Source organism: Chanos chanos, chromosome 6 (genome assembly GCF_902362185.1).
Source record: "Chanos chanos chromosome 6, fChaCha1.1, whole genome shotgun sequence".
NCBI lineage: Eukaryota > Metazoa > Chordata > Actinopteri > Gonorynchiformes > Chanidae > Chanos > Chanos chanos.
Genome location: NC_044500.1, coordinates 23057236 through 23085072, shown reverse-complemented (window position 1 = coordinate 23085072; position 27837 = coordinate 23057236). Strand labels below are relative to the sequence as shown.

The 27837-nt window shown below is 40.1% G+C and overlaps 1 protein-coding gene across 1 annotated transcript; it reads right to left on the bottom strand.

Moving 5' to 3' along the window:
* Nucleotides 1-218: 218 nt before the first annotated feature.
* stim1a (stromal interaction molecule 1a) lies at nt 219-27837 on the bottom strand. The gene is made up of 13 exons (XM_030777533.1): nt 27311-27837; nt 26136-26263; nt 19496-19626; nt 17072-17186; nt 15359-15470; nt 13474-13589; nt 9347-9524; nt 6950-7127; nt 5653-5820; nt 5267-5367; nt 3611-3843; nt 1677-1740; nt 219-742 (listed from the first exon to the last, which is right to left on the bottom strand). Exons 2-13 carry the CDS (start codon nt 26254-26256, stop codon nt 220-222), a joined length of 2040 nt encoding a protein of 679 aa, XP_030633393.1. The 5' UTR covers nt 26257-26263; nt 27311-27837; the 3' UTR covers nt 219.

Below are 27837 nucleotides of genomic sequence, written 5' to 3'. Positions count from 1 at the left end.
ATCTTTATCCGAAGAACTGGAGAGAAAAATAAAAACTGTGCTAATTGCTCCCAGAAATAAAACAAAGTAACTACGAAACCTCATAAAAGCCAGTGGTTTGTGCCATCACTTGTAACCAGCAGGCAAAAAAAAAAAAAAAAATAAAAAAATAAATAAATAAATAAAAAAAATAAAACAAAACAACTCAGACAGCTTGTAGTAGTCTCGCAGCTCCTGCAGCTACTTCTTCTGCTTCTTGAAGATCTTGAAAGTGTGTTTCTTCCGGGTGGTGGTCGAGTCTGTGTCTTCCCCTGTAGACCCGCTATCTTCCTCTAAAGGGCTCTTCTTGGAGGAGAGCTGGGGCCCGCGACTGCCTGCCTTAGCCAGCCCAGGCTGTCCCGTGGGGGACGGTGTGTCTGCATCAGTGGAGCTGGGGCTTAGGGAGCGTGATGACTCTGACATGGACATGGCCGCCTGGGAGCCATGGATCTCACTCATGCTTACTGACTTTTCGATGCCATGTATCTTTTTCATGAGGATAGGACTGTCTGGAGCAGCATCGGGCAGGGTGCAGCTGTCATGAACTCGGCTGCCTCCGTTTGGGGTGTGGGTATGTGGGGAGGCCTCATCAGAGCGGGATATAGAGCCATGATGAAGAGAAGTCGACTTGAGGGGGAGACCCTTGGAGCTGTAAGTAAGGCGAAGCTGCTCACTGCTTTGGGAGATAGATAGGGAAGAATCGGAATCTGAGCGATTGAGGTCCCTGTAAATGAGACAGTGAGAAGTCAGTCAGTGGGTAAGTCAAGGGTTCTGGTATGCCTCCAGATGCTATTAGTATCTTTCATTCCATCACCAACATACCCGATTCAAATACTAACTGGAGGCTTGTTTGGTAAACCATGAAAATAAGGTGTGCTAGAGACATACTTGAACCGGACTGAGTAGTTTTGAGTGACTGAAAATACGTTGAGGAAAAAGAGCAGATGCCAAAGTTTCAAGAAAAGTCCACATAAATAGCACTGACAAAGAAATTATCATGGAAACAATTACACTAGTCATCCAGGCTAAATCACAACATGCTAAATTATTGGAATTCCATAATGTTACGGCCACAGACAAAAGACACAAGAGGAAAAGACAGGACAGTGAGAAGCAATGACCTGCGAAGTGTGGGATGTGTATGACTCAAGATAAGAAGGGGAGCATGAGATACTCAAATAACAGGCCCAAAAGAATAATGATTAGGAGAGGAACACTGCAACCCAAAGACAAACATTACTGTGAAAACAGTTTGAGAACAGGCTGAAGTAAGATCCTTGAACAGCAAACGTCATGCTCATGCAATGTTTGCAGAGGAAGCAAAAGCAGGGGGGTACCGGAAGCTGCTGGTTCGGTGGGGGCACGTTGGGGATGCATCGGGGGTGAAGTCTGGGATGGTGTCCATAGGCTGGAAATAAGACGAGTGATAGAGCGAGGAATGAGGAGCACAGGGTGAGGTGATGTGGAGAGGAGGGGGGAGAGATGAGGAGCTGCACATGAATGAAGGATGGGACACTGCAGAAGAAAATGGGGGAAACCCAAGGGACTCAAACTGTCCAAAGGACTGGCTACGTGACTGCATCAAGCTGCCCCTAGAGCGGGCTGCATGTGAGCCATCGTCCCCCTGCTGAATCAGTGACAGACAGCCCTCTACCAACCTCTGGGAACCCATAGCCAGCTGCTGGTCAATCTGGCGTTGACGCAGGGACGTCATACTGGGAGCTGTGGACAAAGAACAAATCGTTACTTATCTGAGCAGGCAGGTCAGCACCATTTAAGTGAAAGAAAATAGCAGATTGCAGAGGGTGTGAATCAGGCTAGGCAGGTGAAAGCTGGATCCCAAGGCTCTGAGAAGGAAGGAACACAGTAGTAGCTGTCCAGCAACAATAACAGTAATGCATTAGGAAGCTGCACATAACTTCAAATAGAGGAGAAAGCTGCCTAATGGATGACAACCGACCCCTAACTCAACTCTATTCTAACAGTGCACTGCTTTAAACGTCTTTTTAGTCATTTTTTCAAGTACTGAATAGCAATGAACATATTCTAATGATCTAGAGCAAAAAAAAACTGGGTAACGTTTGCCATTAATGGGGATTGTATTAGGAAAAAAACAAAAAACAAAAACAACATCGAGGTGGATAGGATGAGATGTGCAGATAGGACCAGATGTGTGGATAGGATCAGATGTGTTCCTCAGTCAACTTGCAAGGGAAAGAGTGCCAGTGGTGATGGACCGATTTAAAGACAGAGGGAAGCTTTTTTTGTCACAGCAGGAGAAAGAGGAAGTAGGCAAATGAGGTGTAGACATAGCCTTTCTCTCTCTATTGCTTTCATGCATTGTCTGGTCTCTCAGCTCAGGTTATGTGTGTTGTGCTGCTTGAACAAGGGTGACACAGAACAAGTAAGGTGACACTGGCTTCAAACGGTTGCAGGGGAGTGGGGTTAGGGTGGGGGCGCAAGGTCAGGGTTGGGGCGCTAAGCTATCAGGCCCACCAGAGTACTTCCACAAGGGCTGGCAGTCGGAACCCAGGGACCACAGATCGCTCGTTCGGCGTTCCAAAAGCCAGGCAGCATCTTGAGGTGAGGCAAGTGAAACCCGAGAGGTCAATAAGAAACAGGCAGGAGAGAAGTGGTAAGGGCACTATTGTTAATATCTCTGGGTAGACTCCACAAAACCAGTAATGCAACAGGTGCTGCACTTTATACACACCCAACACATCACTCAGGACAAACACAAGCATGGACACAGAATGTTCTCTAATAACATGTATTAGGTGCAGTTATATGTGTAGACAATGTATGATGGAATAGACCAAACATCAATGTAATAACACATGCGATGTGATGAAAATGTCCAACATTGCATACTGCACAATGTGGCTGTACAGCAACACCAAAAAGTATGTAACACCTGTGAGAAAACACACTGTCAAGCTGTAATTTGATTTTCCACTGTTAATCACATCGCTGCTCATTTTTTATGACTTGGGTTTGGCAACTGAAATGATAGTGATTAGACTCATACATCTTGACTGTGAGGTCTTCATTGGTGTCACCTATACAATCCTGCTTAAAACTGGAGGCTTTGGAATAACTACCCATGAGTTAATGTCACCCTCATGGATCACTTCATGAAAAAAAAGAAAATATACGTGAAATTTTTCAGATGTCTTTTTTCAGACTTTGTCCTCAGCATAAACAGTACTAAGGGAGGGCTCTCATGTGTAGGATAAAAGGTGAACAAACACGATTTCAGAGGCTACAGAAAGTCCTTTTCAATTGTGATCAAAGTAATACACAATAAGTTGTAACTAGTAGTGTTCTCATTTGCTTAGTGACCCTCCACCATATCATATTATGTCCCCACAGTATCTCTCAAAACAGCCACCTTAAAAAAACAAAACAAAACATAAAAAGAGTAAAACACAAAATCCCAAACGCTGCACCCCTGTGTCATCAGAAACTCTGAAGAACTGAACTGCTCAAAAAGACACATTTTTGGATTTTGTCAAGAGACCCTTAGTTTGCTTGTGCGGGCCCTTGGCAGGCTTAGCCCAGAGCCCGTCTCTGTCCGGCAAGGAGCCCTTACATTGCAGGGTGCCAGGTGCTACCATGTCCTCATCCATGTCATCCACGTCATCAGACATGACAAAGTGCTGGGGTGTGCTGCGACCACCAACAAAGCTGGGGTCAAGATTCAGGGCAGAGGCCAGTGAGGGCAGGCCAGGGTTATTGACAATGGTGAAGCCAGTCAACATCTCAATCTGCTGCCAGCGATGGAGCCGTTCCCGCAGTGCTGCAGTCACCTCACCAAGAGCCTGTCTACAGACAGAGATTAACACTTTCAAACAAAGCCAACCACACACCTGCTGCAGGATTACACACCTGATGACTGCAAATTACATTGGTAAACGGGGATGTATGAAAGGAAGGACAAACTGAATAATGTTTTGTACATGTAGACTTCCTGAGAAGGCCTTAATAACAAGTGGGTGTAATTTTTTTTAATACAGAAATGGAAAACTGCAGCTCTGTAGGCTCACTTCATGGTATATGTGTAGAGAATGGTTGATTTTTAATTTTCCACCTCAGTTGTTTTTTTGTTTTTTTTTCCCTTCCCCCCCCCCCCCCCAACATGATGCTAAATCAGAGAGAATACATATTTGTAATATAGGACAACATTCACACTGTATGTGCTTTTAATCAGTAAGAGTAATATTAATAATAATTTAAAGCCAGTCTGCCTTTTCTTTTTCTTTTAGTTTCTTTCTGCAAGAAAATATATGCACCATGCGTATCATGCGGTGTGCACATGCTCTGACCAAACAAACAATTACTACAGCTTTACTGAAAACATTGACCAAGTATCCATTATAAATAACAATAAAACTCATGGTGTCATTATTCAGACCATAAAGTGGAAATATATAAAGTAACATAAACAAATAGATCTAGTCACTAGGCCTCTCTAAGTAGGAACTTGTTTTAATTATATCGGTTAGCTGTTCATTGATCTGAAAAAGTTCAGAGCAGTCAGTCATCAGTTTGCAGTAGTCATGTGTTTCCAGCCATATTTTTGAGGAGGAACTTTAAAGTAAAACGTTCTGATGCTTAGATTTCTTTTCATCTTTGTCATGCAGTGGGGTCTTAAAATAATGGGACAAGTTTAGTTTTTCTTTTCTTTTTCTCCTCAAAAAGAATCATAACCTTTTGGAGTCTGACGTCATTTTGTCTACACCGTTTTGGCATAGATTTAGTTTTGCCTTTGTTTAGAACATAAAGAACAGACTTTTCCCCTTCTGCATGGTAACATTTTTTTCAGCACACCTTCCGCTGTAAGTCTGACTTCGTAGGGTTCAAATAGAATGCACTGAATATTAGTTTTTGTTCATTCTCATTTTTGAAGAGCTTTGTTGTTCTATTTGTGTTAAATTTGTATATGTTCAAACTGAAAAAAAAAAAAAAAAAAAACTAAAGTTTTGAGTTGGTTCTGTTAAGCCTGATAAAAACTGAACCACTAATAGGGTGAACTGTCACATCTCTAATATTTCATTTGTAGAAACAATGGTTACTAAAGCGATGTGAACCGTGATAAAAACTGAACCACTAATAGGGTGAACTGTCACATCTCTAATATTTCATTTGTAGAAACAATGGTTACTAAAGTGAAACAGATTTACACTTTTCTGAGCATATGTAACTTAGGTGACTGACATCAAATTGGGATTTTCCAAATGTTACTCACTTAGCTGTCAGGATTTTGTGATCTACGTCATCCAGTGAGGAACTGTGTGCCACATGGAAAGTCCCGAAAAGGGTGTTCCTCTTCTTCTTAATTTTCTCTGCCTGAACAAACAGAACAGTGTGTTTAATTTTCTCTGCCTGAACAAACAGAACAGTGTGTTTAATTTTCTCTGCCTGAACAAACAGAACAGTGTGTTTAATTTCCTCTGCCTGAACAAACAGAACAGCGTGTTTAATTTTCTCTGCCTGAACAAACAGAACAGTGTGTTTAATTTTCTCTGCTTGAACGAACAGAGCAGTGTGTTTAATTTTCTCTACCTGAACGAACAGAACAGTATGCTTGTATTATTCTGATTTCCTAACCCAAAAGTTAAGTGGACTACATACCCCCTCTTTGGCCACTAGCAGTTGGCGCTCTGCATTCTGTTTCTTGATGTTGTAGTATTGCACCTCCACCTCGTGTGTCAGCTGGAGCCACTTCTGCAGAGCCTCCGGAGGAGACCAGCTGCTCCTTGACTCCAGCTCCTTCTCTGCCTTCTTCAGGGCCATGCGCACCTTCAGGGTTGCCAGATTTAGATGAGCCGGACACTCTTGGAAATTTGTTGGTGTTTAATGTGACCTAAGCTTACTACAGCTTTTTGTCATCCTTTTCATTTTGGTCAGACAGAAATGCCAAGCTATAAAAACAGCCTGAGTATAGCCATGACAACAGAGTAAACCCATCATTTAGCCCCTTCTAAATATAGAAAACCCCTGGCATGTTCTCTTACTATTAATTGAGTTGAATATAGTCATGTTCCCTAAGTGAATAAGTAAACAGAACCCAGCAAATGAAATCAGGAAATACCAGAAATAATAAAATGTAAAGCAATTATTGTGAAGGACCACTATGTAAAGAGAGAGAAATCCACTGCTTACTGAGAACTCATTTGCCCTGAAATGTGTTTGCTCTATCTAGAGAGAAAATGTAACCTCCGTGCCTTTTAAAACATGACCTTCTCTTGCTCTCTCAAGACGTTTTCATTAGAAGCAGTGCTAATGATCGCCTGAACCACAGAATCTGTCTGTTGGGTGTTGATGTGAGATGGGCATTTCTGCCAAATTGCTATTCAATTTAAGGCAATATTCAAATAATATTCAATGAAGCCTAAACCTGTCCAAACAATCACAATCTAGTTTCATCAAGTTTTAAGTAAATCAACAGCACATGTAATTTTTTAATGGCAAAACACAAAAGAAAAACATGCGGAGAATTGTGCTGTCAAGGATATATATAGAGTAAAAGAGAAATGCTATATTGTTTCAAGGAACTACTTGTGAACATCATAAATGGCAACTGTAGATATTACATTCCTGCATTTTCACAGCTGCCTAATGTATCAATCCTGACATCAATATCTATGCTGCTTCAAGATTAACGTCATTAATTACTATTCGTGATTAATGCAATGCCCTGTTACATCCTGTAATTCCATTCATTGAGTGGACTGAACAGAAATTAAATCAAAGTTCAACATCTCTATTTTCTCTCTTTTTTTTCCAAGTTTATAAACTGTATCAGTTCATTTCAGGGACTGCGAGAGCTCATCTTTAATTGATCCCAGCCGTGCTTTCACACTACAGCCCCTTCTGGGAAGGGCCGAATCTGTTAACATTCTTCTATATTCCATGTGATGGGTCATACCTGTTCTAGCTCCTCTTCTGCGTATTTCTGACGACTCAACTCATTTTCTGTGCCCTCGCGAAGCTCCTTAAGCCTCTGCGCCTCCTGCTTAGCAGCATTGATTTCATCTCGTAGTTTCTGCTCCAGATTCACCTTCTCCACCTCTACTGTACGGTGCTCCTCCTGGGCTATCTGCAGCCTGGAGGAGCAGCAGACAAACAGTGTTAGACAAAGATTGAGAGAAAGACAGGAGACAGAGAAGCTGACCTGTAAAAGTTTCATGAGAAAGCTTTGAGATGCAAATACAGACTCAGATCAGTGGGCAGTCTGTACACTGAGGGCAGACTATTGGGATAAATCATATTCTATCATACCAATGTCATTTGCCCAGTTGAACTCAGAGCTGGCAACTGTAAAACATCTGAGAGGCAGCAGGGACTGCTGGGATACATCCACCACAAGACAGGAATGTCTCTCCAGTGATCATCCACTTTTATAAAGAGCGGGGAGTTTCAGGCAGACAGGTATGGCTGGTTTTACAAGTATGATCCAGTTTCACAAGCTGCAACCGGTTAGGCCCCAGTGTATTTCAGAACGTATATTCTAACGTAACAGTCTGCATACATATGAGACATTTACATTATAATATGTACAAAAAAGCAACCAAACAAATAAACAAAAGAAAAAAACAACAACCTCCAAATGTCTCTGTTTAAAGCCTTTACTGAGTTCACAGGGAGCAAAAAGAAGAGAATGAGCATGTGATCACACCAGAATCTTGGTATGTGTGAGTGAATGAGCAGTCACTGAATGGAAAAACACACTGCAACTCCACAACAGTGCCGGAATAAAGAGCTTAAGTCAGCCAGGCACGATGGCCTCACTGGCTTTCCAAATGAGCCGAAAATAGCCCGTCATCATGCTGCTGCTCTGTTCTCTCGTGTTAGACTGGATTAAATTTTTCTTTTTCCCCCCCTCTCTCCCTGGCAGAGGGCAGCGTAGAAACAGCAAAGCCTCGGCCGTGGCTATAGAAAGACAGAGAGAAAGCTCTCTTATGAAAGCAGGCTTTGTTATCCATTACATGGCAGCCCCTTTAACTTCCCTAAATCAGCGGATCTCTTAGATTTGCCACATGACCAAGGTCATAGGAAAAATATAAGGTCAGAGTATCACACATCACTGATTTTTAAGAGGCAGACTGCTGTGTGTGCGGGGAGGAGCACAGACCTGCACAGTCAGCAGAAGACAGGTATTAAAAGGACAGATTAATAAGAGAAAGTTCAAAGGTTGTCTAACCGGTATCAAATCAGACATTAGCTTTTTAAGACACTATAAACTGCCTTGGAAGAGCCTGGAGTGCTTTTTGAACAAATGAACAGTGAAAATAGCTCCACATGGCATGCATAGAAATGCAGTACCAAATGAGCTGGAAATAGCTCCACATGGCGTGCATAGTAATGCTGTATCAAGCTGAAACACTCTCTGCGTTTCTTGGTCCCTGTCAATCCAGGAACTAGGAACTAAAGCCCTCTTTACTTTCTGTACACCATTAAGTTTTAAATCATGGACTCAGGCATAAAAAAATAAAAAAAATTCTATATCTATCTGTCTGTCTATCCATACACACACATACACAAACACACACGTGTGTGTGTGTGTGTATATGTGTGTGTGTATATATCTATAAAAGACATATATATATATATATATATATATATATATATATATATATATATATATATATATATATATATATATATATGTGTGTGTGTGTGTGTGTGTGTGTGTGTGTGTGTCTTTTATAATGTCTATTTTCTTTTGAGGAAAACATAATTTTCCATTTAACATGAATTGGAATTTCATGGCCACTTAAAATAAGGGGAAAAAAATCAAATGATGTGGTTCAAATTTGCATTATCCTACACAGAACTTTGAGGTACAATCAGTTTATCTTGCCATCTACCAACCTATAAGGCACTTGACACAACCAAAAATGCTTTTAACATGTAAAAATCCAAGTCCATTTACAGCTCCGTTTATTACAGCTATGTTAATTACCTGTAGCTATCAAAGTAGTCCATGGAGCTAGAAGAATAGTTATGTGTGCATGATAGTAAATGTTAGTAGTGTATTTCAAGAACATAATCCCTTTTTGCATTCATGCACTCATCCTCACCATGAATGCAAACACTGTTGAGATTACTTCTCATTTTGTAAGCTGTGCATCTTCAACGTGACAGGACAATCTGTTCGCAGCTGTTCAGAGCGCCATACTACACTGATTGTATTCCTATGAGGACGACATTTAAACTATCTAACATGGTGCAGTATTTTCACACATTTGGGGAAAAAAACAACCCCCCCCCCACAAAAAAAAAACCAACACAACAAAGTAAACTAAAAAAAAAGTGATCTCACTTCTGCTGGAGGTCATGTAGGCTCTGTTCCGCACGCTGTAAGCTTTCCAGGTCCTTCATCATCTTCTTCATGTGGTCCTTGGAATAGCGGTTCTGTATGTAGGCAAACCAACAGCCTCCCATGCCAATCACTATAGACACGACCAGCATGAAATCCTTCAAGTGGTTGTGTCTGTTCACTGAGTGAAAGAGAGAACTGGATCTTAAACAGATAAAAACTTTTAAGTCCAAAAAATAGTTATTTGTGTGTGTCACAAAATATGAAGCGAGTTAGCTTAACATTGTCTCACAAGCAAGACTATTGCTTGTGAAACCATTTCCATTACTGACTACTTTAAAAAAAAAAGATCTGAGCACCCCGCTCAACAACTAGTTCTTTGTAAATTAGTGAAGGCAAACATCAAATAACGCAGTGTGTTAAGCACATCGTGCCAAGGTTTCTACTGATACTAATCACTAATACAAGTTTGAAAGAGTCTGTCATGTCTGATGGTAATCTTTTTTAAACCAAACCAGGTAGAATCTGAACCTGGGTATTTTCATCATAATTTCACTTATCAAAAACAATGCTGGTGTGTGCAGTGAGTACATAGTGTGTGTACGGTGTGTGTAGAGTGTACAAGGAATGTATAGTGTGTATGTAACTGCATTATTTTGTAAAAGTAAAGTAAGTAAAACAGTCGTGTAGCTGCAAAATGGCAATAACAGAATGTTAATAATGGCTCTTCCACAGGCAGATAAGAAGACTGGGTGAATAATTACATGTACAGAAAAAAGAGGAAGGAGATCGTTTTGTTTTGTATAATTTCTTTCTTTCTTTCTTTCTCTCGAAAGGAGATACAGTATATAAAATGCTTGAGAGAACAATACACTGGCTTCTCTCTTACACACATTCAATGTTACTTACAACTCATTTAATGTTAACAGACCTGCATTTCACAGAAGCATTCTAAGGGTGGCATTGTCCTGTTTCGAAGTGATGCCACCATGTTAAGCTACTCTGTGTAGCTCTCTGTGGGATGATATTTTATGCTGTCATCTGCAGACTGCCTGAGCTCCATGCCTGATCAATACAGCTGAGCCTCTTCAGAATTCAAACAATGACACATGCCATGCACACATGACCAACATCCACACTGTCCTCTCCCTCTCCTTTTCACTGCCCAGACACCACACAGACAGCTTCTTCCTGAAAGTTAATGTAGGCACATATTGCCTATGTGGTGACTGTGGGATGCTTCTGCGTTACTATTATTTTCACTACTGCTCATGTAACTACAAACTTACTCCTCTACACCTCACCTCCTCCAGTACTCCCCACTTCCTTATGTACTCCCCACCCACTACCCAACAACTCCACAATCAGTGCTGAGATAATGCATTACAAAGTAACATGTTACTGTAATCTAATTACGTATCTATGAAATAGTACGAAGCAGCATAAACGTTAGCAAATCACATTACGATTACTGACTTATAAAATTCTGTTACTTGCTTTACACATACATTTGTAAGCAAATAATATTAATTACTTGTAAGATCTTTAAAAAATAAATTTCACCTGTATAACAATATCTGTGTCTACCTGGCTCATTCATATCACTACCTGTGACAGCTGACATGTGTGAGTCTCTGTAATAGCCGCCACTGCGATGTGGGCCAATACAGAGGCATCTAACATTGGGCTTTATGTTTGTATGTGTTCAGACTACATAGTCTCCTGACCCTGTACCCATGCCTTTTCAGACTACATAGTCTCCTGTGGACTGAGATACTTTTATTAAAAGATATATAATGACTACTAAGGAAAAGACGAAGCAAAATGAATTCAGTTTCAGCAATGGTTTTAATAATGTGCTAAAGGCCTTTGATTATATGCGTTTGATCTTTCTTTGAAAAGCCTTTCTGACCGCACTTTGCGTGTTGTTGAACTATTTGACCACTGTCACAGTATAGTTCCTTTTGTTTTATTTTTATTTATGAAGATACATACACACACACACACACACACATACATATATATATATATATATATATATATATATATATATATATATATATATATATATACACACACACATAGTCTTTACGTGCTGCTCCATATGGTTTGAAAATAAGTGAGTAATTTCATAGTGCATGTCTAGCTCCTAAGTGTGTTGCTGGACCACTAATACAGCACTGAAAGGATTATCAGGCATCAACCTTGTATTTTCTATGTTATAGATTTGCATGGATTTTACAGATTAAGTGAAAAATACACAGTAATGAGTAGCCTAACACGATTGCGTTTTCCAGGAAAAATTACTAAAGTAATCCCATTACAGATTCTCACTCACTCGTTATCTAAGCCGCTTATCCTAATCAGGTCGCCAGTCCATCGCAGGGCAGAGACACAGGCAAACACACTCACACACACATTCATACCGAGGGGCAATTTAGTGTCTCCAATTCATGTCTTTGGACTGTGGGAGAAATTCCACACAGATACAGGTAGAACATGCAAACTGGCCGCCCGGTCGCGAATTGAGCCAGAGACCTTCTTGCTGTGAGGCAACAGCGCTACCCACCGTGCCACCCCCATTACAGATTGAAAGCAGTAATTAGTAGCCTAACCAGTAATGAATTACTCTCTTTGAGTAACTATTCCAACAGTAGTTCAAACTACCCCTGCACTACCTGACTACTCTTTCAGCCAATTCTCCATCTCAGAAGATGAGTTAATTACTGTGAAAAATATGCTGTTTTTGTTAAGATTTGCCACCCCTTCCCAATCTCCCTGACACTGCAGATAGATATATCTACAGTTTTACACTTTTCAGTGACACTACAGATGGGCATATCCCCCCCCCCCCCCCCCCCCCCCCCCGAAATACATAACATAAATGAAAGGCGCTTCTGCACCAGAGGAACTTTTCCATAGTCATTAAAACTGGTGGAGAAAGTGTTCACACCACAGGAACTAAACGATTATAGTTCTTGGAACGCCGTTTTTAGGGGCTTTTTTAGCTCCTACTTCAGGGTAGGTACTTTCGCAGCGTACACTCCGCTTCGGTAGGTGCTTGTGTGTCCGCTTGTGTGGCTGTGATCTGCATTTCAACCTAGAAGAAGACTGTGTTTATTCAGCTTATAATTTGAGGGCTGCGGCGGGGAAAAAAACCCCCAAAAAAAACCACAACGCTGCGAGCAAGTGTCAGGCACAAGCGCTATGCTAGCACCCGAAAAGTACTATGCCCATCGAGTCGTTCACTGCTACTGTGGTGGTAAATGCAGGGGGACATTTTTTTTCCATTGGACTGGATCTACCACCATACAGTTTTATTTTCGTTAATGAGAAGGCAGTTATGTTATCTAACGTGTGCGCAAACACACACATACACTCAGAGAGAGAACACACATGCCCACACACAGACACAAAAACACAAAGACACACCTTCAAGGGAACAAACCCCACCAGACCAACTTGAAAGGTTACATTCATCAGCAGAGGAAGAGGAGGAGGAAATGGGATGGGCACTTGAGTGTGCCGGTTAGGAGTGCATAGAATACAGAGTGACCCTTCAGGTCCCCATAACATCCTCCTCATTCTTTAAAACTCTATCCCCATGCTTTAAAACTCTAAACTCACATTACCTTTTTATGTAGGACACTGATGTAGCACTCTCAGAACTCATGTTACCTTTTTATACAGGACCCTGATTGATGTAACCCTGTCAGAACTCGTGTGATTTTTTTTATACAGGACCCTGATGTAATACTGTCAGAACTCACGTTGTTTTATTTTTTTTCTTTTAATACAGGACCCTGATGTAACACTGTCAGGACTTGTGTTACTTTTTTTATACAGGACCCTGATGTAACCAGCCAGGGATATTAGAAAGTCCACAGTAAGTGTTGTTACACTCCAATACATTATCTGATTCATAAAACTCAAAGTGGCTCCTTTGTTTTATTCAAGTGTGAGGTTACAAACTAGCAATGCCTCTTGCTTTAACTCATATAACAAACAATATTTGGCATATTTCATAGAATGATGTGGCAAGCTGAAGGAAGCTGTGTATTGTGCCGCAGCCATTTACTTAAACATAAATAAATATAATTTACAAAAAAATACTGATAAATCTCACTCACTCATTGGGGGTCCAAACAAAACTGTGTCCAAAGCCTTCAGCTGCAGTTTCTGGACGTGGCTGCGGTCAAGAATCTTTAAAACTGACACTGTCAGTGTGGCATTCTTCACAGCCAGCCTATGGGAAACAACACACACACACACTTTTTTTTTTTTCCCCTCCCTTAAGAGGCTTCATTTAGACATGCACCAATGAGTTCCACAGACAGGATTTCTCAGTTAGCCAGATAACTTGATCAAAAGTTAAAACTGGCTGGAAAGTTCTCTATCTGCTCTCCAACTGAGCAGTTCTGACTTTCTGCTTACCAAACTTGGCCAGTTGGTGTACCCCAGCTATCAAATATGTCATACTGAATTACATTATTTGCCTGATGAAGCAAACAATAAAAAAATCTCAGGATCAAATCTTTATCTTGCTACGTGACTTAGGATAAGCCGTAACTACAGGAATCACAGTTGTTCTCTGTATGCCTGTTTGAAATAGCCAATTAACAAGTGGTGTGTTGAATTAACAGAGCAAAATGTAAATCAGGGTTGATGATGGTGATCTGGATTATTTTGGTCAGCTCTACTATGTAGTCAGTGACAGAGCAGTCCACGTTTCAATTTGGTGATGTAATTTGACATTAACCATTCAACTGCTCAGAATAATCAGTTAAAACCTGACAGATAAAAGAGTAATCACGTCAAGTTATTGGATTATCATCACTCCCCTTGGTCTAGACTGAAAAAAGACAGCCAGTAGCACTGAGAAGATGAAACATAAAGCTAGAGACAACTATTTGCATTAGCGGTGTAACGGTATGCAAAAGTCACAGTTTGGTTTTTATCTCTGTTTTGAAGTCAAGGTTTGGTACGTTCTCAGTACAGTGAAAAAAGAGACATGTGAAACATGAAATTTCTTTCCATTTCATAAACTTGCACAAACTTCTAAACAGTGGCAAACTGGCCATAATTTCCTGAACACATAAGGAATACATACAAAGGCACTTTTCTTTCTTAAAAAACAAACCTACATCTAAAAAAATAAATAAATAAATAAAATAAAATAAAAAGTCAGCTAATATTTCTGCAACTTAATGACAAAACTTAGTGCTGAGGGTTATCAAATAAATCATTTAAAATAAATAAATAAATAAATAGCAAGGCACTTGTCTTTCTTAAAAAACAAACCTACATCTAAAAAAAAAAAAATAATAAAATAAAATAAAATGTCAGTTAATATTTCTGCAACTTAATGACATAACTTAGTGCTGAAGGTTATCAAATCAATCATTTAAAATAAGTAAATAAATAAATAGCATAACAAGCTCTGGTTTTGCAGTCACCATACTTACGAGGCTGCATCACTGAACATTTGCTAATTCAGCTGCTAAGTTACAGCTCTGTTATGGAATCGGAGAGGAAACTGAGTTTTTATGTTTAGTTCCACATACAGAAATGTAGACGAGAGGGCACACTGTATCTTGTCAAGTATCACTTTATTCACTAACGTTTCAGTCAGCTGACCAACAGAGCATAAAAGAGTTATGAATGTAAAGTACGTGGTTAAAGCTAGATTGTATTCACTTGGATCACAATGCAGACTGAACTAAACGTCCTGTACCGAACGATACGAAACAAATATGTTACACCCTTGATGTGCATGCTCCAAGGGGCCGAGTTGTCGATGTAAAATTCATCCAACATCTTCTCCACAATGCATGCATTTAATGGCAGTTTCTCACATAATTTGGTGGTGTTGTTCTGTAGTGACAGTTGGTAAAGCACGCTTATTCAAACATGATACACTACCTCCATACAGGATCGAACTAAGAGCCGCATGTTTAACACACAGTAAAGCTCAGCCTTTAAGAGAGGAATGCAAGAAGTCAGTTAAGATCTCACCTGGGCATGGCTGTGCCGTTAAAGTTCATCTTGCGGAAGGAGTCCACATACTGAGGCAGCTCCACATATGTTATAAGCCACTCCACCACCTCATCTACTGTCCAGTTATACACTGTGGATGACAGACTTTCGACATCACTCAACATCAAATGGCACTGTTTCCCTCTCCAATGCACAGCCACTTCAGAAGTAACATTAGAGCTGTGCTGCATCACTGGTACCTCTTTTCCACTGACACGGTGCCACACAGTACCGCAGAATTGCTGGTCCTAAAAGAATTGCTGTGGCATGCTGTTGCATGTAAAGCCCTTTGAGACTGTAAACAGTGATACTGGGTTCGAAATAAACTTGAAACTTAAAAAGTTGGAACCGCTGACGTCAATGGCTATGCAAATAAAAACCATGCAAGAACCAATCAGTTCAGCGTTTAATGTGTTTGCTACGTGACGTTCTCTAGACAGGCAGGAGTAACAAAAAAAAAAAAAAAAACAAGATAGCGGTAGACTAAAGGCTATACGTAGCATGAAAATAAGTAGGCTATGTTATTAAAAGATGTATGGGCAACCATTTGTGTCTACATCAACACGGGCTGTTGTTTACATGTTACATGAACGTAGTCAGATCCAGAGCGGCAGAAAAAAAGTTTCTCTCTCTCTCTTGGCTCTGGTTGGTGCAAATAGACCACTGTAGACGTTCATTTAACCACTTGTTTAAACTTTTGAGCTAGGTGACAGGCTTACTATTTTCGTGAATTTCACCCCCAAAACATTTTAGGGCAAAATTTGTGAGATGTTTTGCTGTGTGGAAGCCTAGCATAAAAGTAAATTTATAAAACGCAAGCAGATGCATTCTGTCCGACATTATTTTTCCCCACGGAAATTACCCAAACTTTCGCTACGTAGCGTTTGGTTCCCAAAACTGTGGAAATGCGGGCCGGTTCTCAAAGGGCACCAACGCAGCACTGGCTCCGCACCAGCACTAGCACCAGCACCAGCACCATCTTAGTGGAAAAGAGCTTTGGGAGGTATCCTTAATCCTAACACTTTCCAAATTGTAGATACTGATGGGCTTTCAATAAAAACAGTTTAACAGAGCTGCCCTGGCCTAAGTGGCCTCTGGCAAGAAGTGAGTATAGGAGGCTGGAGAAGTGCAATGCACTCCAGCTCTTTTGTTTAGCTTAGCTTTGTGGAGGCCTTGCAACACAGCCTGAAAAAAGCATGGGGTGTAAGCAAATGTAAAGATCAAGTGGGTTTTACGGTTGTGAAAAGACTGGATAACACTGCAGAGAACTCATTAGTAACTGAATGTGGTGTTGACAGACAGACTTATTCAGACACGTCCCAGGATAAGCAGTCTGCTTTTGTGTGTGAGCTGTCTTGACTAGCACCTGATAAAGCTACTGAAAACTGGCTGCTAATCAGGCAGGGGCCGCACTGCATAAACCACATTTAAATGAAAATAAATTCCCCAAAGTAATGATGAACTAAGTGAAACTGAATGATGAGTCAAATTAGCAATAAATAGCTCTAATAATTCCATGTGGAAGTATAAGAACCAAAAAGAGCACCAGAGGAGTAGGGAGAAGGCATTTGTCATGAAATAAGAAAATCTGCTCAACAAATTGTTTCTCCATATCATGAGAGCTAAAAAGGTTTAACCAGTGCAATGTCACTTGGCTTAGCCTATCCCCCTGAAGACAAGAAGACGAACTACCCTCAGAGCTCTTCCATGCATTCCATAAATCCTCCACGCTGATGAACTGGTCGTCACCATGGAAACTGTTATGCTTGGCCTTCGGGTCATGGTAGTTAAGGTCCTCCCTTAGGAACTGCGGGAACAGAAGAGTTAAATAAATTAACTGATCTGTTATGAGAGATCTACATATTACACAACTTGTCTGTAGAGTGACCTCTCTTACAAGCTTTCAACAAGGCAAAACATTTCAAGGAGATTGGTGGAAAAGGCCTGACCCTTCACTACTGTCTAATTAGAACAAGTGCAGGCAGCTATATAGTTACACGAAAAACTCTTCAAATACTACAAGAATATCAGGTTCTTGCATTCTCAATTGGTTGGTTCTAATGAACCAATGCTTCACTGACACACCATTCATTACCGATGAGGCAGGACAAAGCACTAGTCTCGAAGGCTTTGAACCGGTTCAAGAAATGAAAACGAAAACCAGAAACAATCAATATTTTGCTAGGAACAAAGACGAAACCAGAAATTTTGTATTTTTAATGTTTTGGAACAGAAATGTTTATTTGAAATAATGGTAACCGATTAATAATGATTTTTGTTGTTGTTGTTCTTTTATTTATTACAACAAATTAAAATATTCTGCTTGCAATAACTGTAGTGAGGAGTTTACTTCCTGTCTTCCTCTGAACGTCACTCACGTCTTCGGATAGTGGAGATAAATTTACTGGCAGCAGGCGGTGATATAGCATGAAAGTGAAATGTGGTGCGGTCTCCCTGTTTGAAACCAGAGGAGGTAAATATTATGCTATGCACCTTATAAAATGTTGGTCTGAGACATCAACTTCATCAATGTTTGATAGCTAGGCTACCATGTAAAGAGAACTGATGTTGAAAATAGCTAGCTAGTTCCAGTCAGGCTGAACATAATGTGCTCCGCATAGCCTATTAACAAGCTTGTTAACTGCTGCATTAAAATGACAGTTTCTCATGACCAGGAAGCCACAGTGGATTTCAGCCCGAGGACAGATTGGACTACAGTGCTCCTACTTAGTAATGCAATGTATTTTTGTAATGTTATGTGACATTAGTGATAGAGACTACAGAGTACAATATCTAGGCCTACCAACAGACATTTTTATACCGTCCAAAAGATACATATTGTCATGTCACACAGCCCTACGCAGAATGTTATTCCGGTATTTCATTTGGTTCTAACTGGTTTGGGAATGATAATTTCACGGTGAAACGTAAAACCGGAAACGTTAAAATACTGCTCGGAACAAACCAATTAAAAAAAAAAAAAAAATGAAGCCTTGGTTTGAAGCCCTGCTAGCCTCAGACCTGCTCCTTGCCTCTGATGGGCCTGGGTGTTGGGGAGTAATCCAAAAAAGTGACATGGAGCAGATGACTCCCATGGTGAGAGGACCTCACCAAGAGGCTGAAATCAGTCCAACCAAACCACGTCTAATCAAAATCCATTAGGCTAAGCATCCATTTCCTTCTTCTTAGCAATAAGAAGCTGCAAATGTTGTAATGTTACTTTGGTTGAGCAAACACGACAATCCAGTGGGTTTCTTAGCATTTTTGCTGATTCACAGTACATATTCACAGGTATGTCAATATTACTGCCTGCTTCAAAGGACAGGATTGAGAGGATCGCAAAGAGCTGATTTACAAGAGTTGTGATGCTTTAATAAGATCAGGAAAGATACTTAGCTTCTCATTCACAAACGAGCCAAAACAACACTTTTGCTGAACATCTCATCCTGTTTAACTAGCTTGTCTCCTGAGGTGTGAAAGAAGGCTGCACAATTTTCATCACTGAAGGATGTTCCTCATTGGCAAGGACAAATAATTACCACAAGAGAAAAATTAGCAGACATAGCTGTACTTGGACAATAAGAAGAAAATTAGCAGACATGGCTGTACTGTTAGCTCAGAACCTGATGTCACAATAACATGGCTTTGCTCCAGAAGAGGTTTACTCCTGCTGTGGGCAAAATCACTATTTACCCTATGGCCTTTGTAAGACCCTTACATCAGAACCTGAGCTAATCTCTCATGTATAGCAAGAATGTTTGCTGCATTGTTAGGGTTCATTAGAATGGGGCTGTATAGAAGGTTTGCTGCACTGTGAGGGTTCATGAGAATGGGGCCGTATAGAGTTTGGTAAAGACAGATCAAACCATCTCTTTCATGAAGCACTCAACAGTAAATAAATGACAAGCTCAGAACCTTGCCTCAAAATAAGTTAAGTTAGTAAATGGAGAACAAATTAGCTGAATCGCATTAGCCATGGCCTTCCTTGACAGATGAACAGATTCACATTGTCGTGCTTAGACCTCTGCATCATGTGAATTCTTAGATTAATTAGTTCCTCCACTAATAACTGGAAAAAAGTTCATCCACTCCAGCAGAAAAACCAAAAGTACTGACCCCATCCGTTTCCACCACGTCTACGTTTCCATTTGCATCATCGTCCATCTGTTTGTGGATGCTGCGGATGGCCTCAAAGCTGAGTATGGCATTTTCATCTTGGCACAGAAGATTGTCGATGTGGCACAGTTCTGGAGAAGACACACAGAAAGAGCTCATTATTTAGCCCATGTGTAAAGATAAACACTGTTTGTCCTTACAAATCTGCTCAAGCGAAAAATAAGAGGCTTTCAATAATACACAAAGGGTATGATCTATCAAACCAAAATCAGTCTAAAACATCTTAACACATTTCATGTTAATGACACAATTAACTAGAATTGTAAATAACAGTTCTACCATAATTTCAGTAGGAACAGTAAAACAATAACCTTTAACCTAGATCTAGATGAGACAAGTATGACAGATTGCTCCATTACACATAAGAGAGAGACCCATTACTAGAGCCCGACCGATATAGGATTTTTCAGACCGATACCGATTTTGATATCTGATGATTTAAAAAGCTGATAATGATATATCAGCCAATATTCTTTCTTTCTTTTTTTTTCCCCAGAAACACATAACATGAACAAAGATTTTCCCTAACATTTGTTATGTGTAGTTATGTAAGAGTCCTCACCAAGATAACATGACATAATGCAGTTAATAAACTTGTTTTATTGTTATAAGTAGTACTTTGAACAAAGGTACAACAAAATATATTAAAGTTTTGATAAATAAAGCTGTAAACTGATACGGTGAGCTAGAGGAAACGCTGCTGTTGAATGACTGTACTCATGTCATATCGAGGATTTGTGACTTTGGGATTTCACACTATACGTTTGAAAGAGAAACTAGATAATTTTGTGTGGCTACCAAGCCATGTTAGATACTTGGTCAGCTCATGTTTATTTACGTGTCTCCTCTGGTTTACTAATTTCCAATGCACTGACTGTACCTACAGACATGCGAGTCGCAGATATATTTATCATTGCTTCATGTAGGCAGAATAAGTTAAATGCTGCAGTTTAATTGCTCATGAACATTTGCGGTCTACCACTGATAAGCACAGCATTAGCTTGCTTTGTCGGTAACCTAATTTAGCAATGGACAGCATAAGCTGCTGTAAGCGATGTTGCCAAAGAAAATTTTTAGAAGAGACGAGGGAGACATGGCAGGACCATTGTTTATTCACTGGAACTACTACGCTGTTTCATAAATAAACTTACAATCAAGTTTGCCAACAGCTTAGTCTACACCAACCAACAACCAACGTAACATTATACGTAATTTTGATGTTTGACTGACTGTACCAGCTTTCACGTTACTGCAGCAAAACCAGGCATGGCCGACATGAATGTCATACCATGGATCCATCTTCCGTCTCTTTTTTTTAGTTGTCGTTTATCGGCCGATATAAATGCCGATACTGATTATCTGCAATTAGCTCATATCGGCCAATAATATCTGCACGCCGATTTATCAGTCTACCCATAACTGTCTTCTGTTTCATCTATCAAATGGCACTGAACATCCTGCCAAAAAAAACCTCTGTGCTAATGGTGCTGTGAAGCAAGAAAGCCAAAATCAGCAACCCTTTCAAAGAGGCTCCACTACCTCTCACTCAAGGAGCTGAGCACAAACCCTGAAGCAGGGGCTGTAGCATTAACTAAAACAAACTATATATCGTTTATAGACAGTAAATCTGCACGGCTGTTTTGTTACAGCCAAGCAGGTTACAAGGACTACAATTTGTTGCTCTGACATTTGTATTCTTTTCAGAGAAGGGAGTGGGATCCAAGAGAGGTGTACCCTGATCACCAGCAAGACTTGGCTCAGCTTTGGCAGCAGCAGGAGTAAAGTACCTTCATCAGTGCTGGAACTTTATGTTTACTTCGTCTTAAAAAAATAACAGTTTTCAAGGCTCAGAGCTGAGCTTTGTAGTTAGTGTTAAAAGGAAACAATGAAAAAAAAAAAAAAAAAAAAATGTGGCACCATAGAAGGCCGGTAGGGCCAGTGAAAGCATACATTCTAACCTCTGAACAAGGAACAACCACTTGTGTGATTCTGAAACCCAAGACTTTTCCTTTCATGCACAGGGAGGGGTATTCTAATTAACAAGAAGTGTTCAGAACACGAAACCTACCCTCTGCTGTCACTGAACACATTGCATTGCAAAACAAAGCTGTGACTGAACTGAAATGGCTGTCTGCTAGGGCTGAACGATTGATTTCAAATCGAAATCACAATTTGAGACAATGAGATTAACAAATCGCAAAAGGCTGCGATTTCTATTACACGTTACGCAGCGTGTTTGACCCAGGATAAACTGTCGTGTTAATGGTTTTACAAATTCATGCCGTCCTCTGTGTGTGACAATCATGCTCACCAATCAGAAGCAACCCAAGGCAACTATTGTTGGTTAGCGTATACCCAAACATGTGAAACCCAAGGAAAACATTACATTCGTGGTGTAGAAAAATGGCCTCTGCTGAGCCAGAAGCGACGTTGGACAATTTATTATTATTATTATTATTATTATTATTATTATTATTATTATTATATTATCATCATCACTATAATTACTTTATTTATTTAACTTAACACAGTCACAGCTTTTGTGATAACTGTCCTATGTTCGACTGATCTATGCCAATTAAAAAAATGCAATAAATACATATTGGAAGCAGGGCTTCCGCCAGGCTTTTTCTTGCCGGTCCGGTGTACAGAAAGAATGTATTTTACTGACAGAACTGAAATTTACCGGTCACATTTCAAATAGTCAAGGTTACAAGTGCAAATATAATGTACACCTAAGTTGACGAAAGAATGACAACAACCTCAAATCAGTTTGACTATTTAATGAGCAGTAACGATTAAGCAAACAAACAGTAATGAATTGAATGATTGAAACCTCAATATTAGCCACTAAAATGTAGGATAAACCAAACATCTGTTCCCAGTAATATCTGCTTAGAAAAAAACAAACAAACAAAAAAACCTCCTAGGCCCACATGGCATCAAATGTAGCTTATAGGCTACCAGGTAATATTTTATTTTCCCCTCTGCTGCCGACTTGAAACCAAACATGTCCAGTGTGTCTTTGCAGCTTGCAATGCGCATAACTCTCTCTTCCTCCAGACGACTTAGGCCTTTGTTATAACCACGTTTTGTATGAGCATTATTACCGGACATTTAGACCGGCAAGTTTTTAATTTATCATTTTTTAACAAATTGTGTCAAGCAAAAAATGGTAATTACGGTAACAGAAACCCTGGTTGGAAGCAAGAGGTCTGCCCATTGCAGCTTTTATGAAGTCTCCCCAGTCTGGGATTCTTAATGACCACACTCACCAGCTATTTGGATTTTGAATTAGCAGCATATCAAGGGAAGTTCCTAACTGTCCCAAGAGCTGTGGTTTAATTATTCAGATAAATATGTCACAGTCTAAAAACTGTACAGGTTAAGCAGAACTCGGGCGACGAGTCGCTTGATCTTTGAAATGCACTGAGTCTGGCAGCACAAAACAAATCTAAATGTGTCCGGAGACACTGGGCCATATTCCTCTAAGCAGCATAATGTTGTGTTTTTGCCCTGTGTCCATGGCTGGTTCTTATCTCTGATCTACCCCAGTGATCCTCTGATCCCCAGGCATGTAAGGACATGTGATGCCCTTTTATTCCACTCCTCTAAGACAGCGGAGCTAAAAAAAAAAAAATAGGCTAATGTGTAGCACTGCCTCAGTGCATGGGGAATTATGAACTAGCTAGACTGCCTTTGAGCATTGTCCCTCATTAGACTGGTTCCTTTATGGCATAGCTTTTGGACAGCTGAAATGGGTCAAACAGAATTTTTTTAAAGGTGCACACAAAACATTGAGGGTAAATAGCCAAAGACAAGAACATCACTTATTCAGTGGATGGTTACGTGTTGTGTGGTCTGGTTGTGGGTTTAGGTGTTTTAAAAGGACTATGGTTTTGAACCCTTTTCACCTTTTGGATCTTTATAACCATTACCTTGGCAGGTGTCAATTGTTCAGGTGAAAACATCTGCTTTTCTTTTATTTTTTCTTTTGTTTCTTCACCATGAACACACATGTATTGTGGTTGTAGCATGGCTGATTTTTAACTGTGTAGTGGATTAAAAAAAAAAAAAAGTGAGGGGGGGGCAATAATATAGATGTCTTTGTTCTTACTGGTGGCTGGATGTTGCAGTGTCTTTTTGGACTGAGCTTTGAGTCTAGATTTAAAAATATTTCTTGAAAATCTTGCTGAATACTCCAACAGTGTTTCAGAAAAGTTACACTGACAGTCTAATTATTGAGGCAATTGTTGAAATAAGCCAAAGGATCAGCACCCTATTTCCTGACTCATACTTAATTTAATCCATTGCCAGGATGTGCCAGTTTTCCTGACCACCTTGAAGATTCAAGATTCAAGAGTTTTATTGTCATGTACACAGCAAAACAGGCAGTTACACTGTACAATGAAATTCTTACTTTGCTAATCTTCTGTTACCAGACAAGTATGAATAAAAATCAATATATAAATTAAATCTTATAACGAAGACAAGAGACAAAACAAGAGAAAATAACAATTGAGGTAGAACTATGACAAGTAAGGTAGATCTTTGACGTAGATCTTCCGTACTTTAGCACTAGTACAATAATTTAATCATCGAGCAATGCATTTTGAATCTTTGTATAGTGCTTCTGTCTAAAGCATTATTTGATTCTTACACAACTGCACTTGCAGACACAGTGACAGCAGTAGCAGAATATACTGTAAACTGTACTGCAGCAAAAAGCTAGGTGGAGCCTGTAGATCAAAATTTTATTTCCTGTGTTAGAACAGCACCGCTGAAGACAACTGAGAAGTTACTGCAATTGCAGTGCACTGCACTGCAACACACCACGTCTACACACTGCAACCCACCGCATCCGTGTAGGCCCACTACTTCACTGGACTCATGAACTATGAGGATCTGAAAAGCTTTCAAATTCCTTCACAGCAGAAATTTGAAACTAAAGTAATATCCAATGAAACTAGCAACAATCAAAAAGCAACGAGAACACATTAAGCATGACCTTAAACATTCCTGTGTGTTTTAATATCACTGTGGGCTTGCTAGTGTGCTTGGTTTAACATATTAAAAGGCAATTTACAGATATGCAGAAAACCACTAGGACATCCACTGTGTTTCTGTTGACTTTTGCAAAACATCAGCTTGCCCACATTCCAAAAATCTCTGAGGATGACTAAAGAGAACTTATGTGAAGGCCAGTAACCTCAATACCTTGTTAAACTAGTGTTCTAATACCTGTCACTCCTGACTCCCTTGGCCTCCATTTACTTTGCAAACTTCCTCTGGCTGGAGATTAGATATTTACATACTACCATTTTAAACACACCCATGTTATGTAAGCCACACTGGGTGTGCAGCTGTCATCGTAGCACGCACTTGGTCCATGAACCAATCCATTTCACTGCTTGAGTGTAATACGAGTGGTTTGTAACAATACATTAACCTAAAGAAAGAGGTCTTAAAAGTGTGCACTCCCTCAGACAGAAATTTGATTCTGGATGACCTCTAGCAAAGAGTGCAACAACTCTGTTCATGGACAAATGGGGCCTCTAGTAACAAGAACCACATAAATCAGCTGCCACTTACTTTATGCAGCAGGTTACATAAATACAACGTGAAGCACGATCTTACAAGACTTAAAGAAGATGGCACACACAGAGCATTCATGTGTGGACACAAATCTACTTCTGCCTTAAGGAGGCTTAAAGCCAAAATGCAGTCGATAGGTTATTCATCTTTAAGCTGTGTTATAAAGATCAGGTGATGAAAAAAGCTGCATATAGGAAGCTGCATATACTCTCAGATTAAGTTATTATGTAAAAATATATCAAAATAAACTGGGCATTCCCAACAATGCAAGGTCTGATCATTCATTGGCAGGGGTACAAATAAATTCTATGACTTCATGGAGAAGAAAAGCCTATATTGTCTTCATTGCACTGCTACTCATTTACTTAAAAATACTAACATGTTGTATAATGTTAAACTAAATGCATTAGTTCAGGTCATGGCTTACAGTAAATCTCAACTGACTGTCTCAGTGAATGCCAACAGGAAGTCTCCAGGGCCTGATGGAATACATCAGCAGAGAATCAAGGATTTCCACTGAAATGGGCTTCAATGAGTCATATTTGCTATAGAAATCTGATGCCATGTGTGTTCACGTTGCACTCTTGTTCCTCAAGTTCGGTGAGAAAAAGCATACCTTAATATAAAACTCTCCTACTTGTTTCCACTATTCTTAAACTGGATCACTGTGCCTCGGTTAATATTTGGTCCATACTAGCGTGTGCTGTGATAGGTCCTGAAGACCAGTGCCCTGTGTTCCGGATGTTGTTTGACCCTGGGCCTGAGAACAGTGCTTCATGAACAATGACAAACCTGACTATTCTCAGCATGGCCACATTAGACCATGTGTAATTTCAAAAGCTGTAGCACTTAAGGTCAATGTGAACAGGAGAAAGCACTTTATAGTTCATCAGCTAACAGACAAGTTCTAAATTAATTAAGAAAACGACCATTACAAATACAAACTGCAAAGCAATGTCCTCAGTGTAAAAATGCTAATACTCACCAGACACACCACTGTCCACCTGCTGAGGGTCTGGGCTGACATGATTAAGCTTTTCTGTTAAACCTCCCCTCTGCAGGCATATGAACATTAGCCAAAAAATGACAAATTTGCTGGAATCCATAGCGGCACTGCAGAGATTTAATGGGAAAAGGTTTGATTAGACTTCTCAAACAATACACAATCATGTTATATATTTATTCCAATACGAAACATAATTCATCTGATTATAGTCTCAAACACTTTAAGCACTCTGAACCAAAAGCTACCAACGCAGAGCTAAATGTCAACTGACATGATTATACTAACTACTGCGGTCTGGCTAATTCCCAACAGAACAATACACCCGATTACAGTATTCACTACCGGCAAGGCTTAAATCTAGTTTCGATGCAACTGCTTTCTGAATCGACATCCTCCATTTAAAACAGAATTTAGTCCTGCACTTATCTGAATCTCTGTCTGCGAAAGCGCCCCCCTTCGCCATATGCCGTAACAGGCTTCAGATCGAAGTCAGACGATATGCCAGATCGCTTTAGAGAAATGATGGTCACTATCCGTGATGGTAAAGTTGGCTTTTCAATATTACACGTTAAACACAGATATTTACATGATTGCACACAACACGTGAATGGGGCTACTGATCCTACAGCGCTACATGTCGCTGTTGCCAAGATAGCTTGCCACCACAAACTTTATTATAATTGACACAATCGCAATCATTTTGACCATACAAAGTCACTGGTTTCAAACGAAAACGGACTGCGACCAGATAGGTAAAGTATTGAATGTGTTTAGGGCAAGCTATGCTTCCACTACATCTCAACGAACTGTCCTTTATCACCACTGACCAATTTCGAATTTGAGTTCACATCAGTCCGTAGCAACCGCTGCTGGCATCCGCTAACTAGCTTATACGAAAACGATATCCTGAAATTCCATATTACTAATAGATTAACGATTAACTCGTAAACGTCGGTTTTTTTGACCAGCTCCATTAAACTGACCACTTGATAATTCTGTTGGACTATTCAGTGCAACATATCAGGGGTTTCAACAGACACACTGCAACATACACCTGACTAACCTAGCCAACCGGCCGCCCGAATGTCAAGCAGCACACTCTGATTTTCTACGCTTTCCTGTTTAAAACAAATACGATTAACGAAAAGTGTTACCTTTTATGGGTCCTATGACAGAGTCTCACGTCGAAGTTACAGTTAAAGATGATTTTTCGTTATTAGTCCCAAATCCATGAGAGCCCAGTTTGCACTCCATTGATACAGCAAAACTGTGACTCATTTCTTAGCAAGACAGGCTATTTAATAAGTATTACTTTGTGTCCTCGTGATTCGGTTCTGCACTTCCTCCTCATAACAAAAAAAGCGAAGAAACTGCCTATCTACCGCTGTATCCTTATGGGCACATTGGTAGCTGATTGTTCAATTAGCAGCAGGCTAATTCTGCTAGTAAGCTTGGCTCATTCTCTGCATTACAAGAGGTTATAATGGATTCCTAGTCCACAGGCAACCAGCGAAAAAAATGGAAGACAGACAGCTGACGAGGAACAGGTATCGTGTTCTGCCTTCACTGTACCAGACAAAGTACGGATAATCACTGTCAATAGCAACAATTTGATAACGCCATTTTACAGTCTTTGCCAGTCGAAAGTCTGATCAACGCTTCCAGGTGCTGAGTGCGTGAA

What these genes read in the sequence shown, in the direction of transcription:
- stim1a (XM_030777533.1), bottom strand. Translation starts at nt 26,256, where the DNA reads ATGGATTCCAGCAAATTTGTCATTTTTTGGCTAATGTTCATATGCCTG. An exon ending in AACGGCACAGCCATGCCCAG is followed by an intron (nt 13,590 to 15,358) that starts GTGAGATCTTAA and finishes TGTTTCCCATAG; the next exon opens with GCTGGCTGTGAAGAATGCCA. An exon ending in TTTGTTTGGACCCCCAATGA is followed by an intron (nt 9,525 to 13,473) that starts GTGAGTGAGATT and finishes TCTTTCACTCAG; the next exon opens with TGAACAGACACAACCACTTG.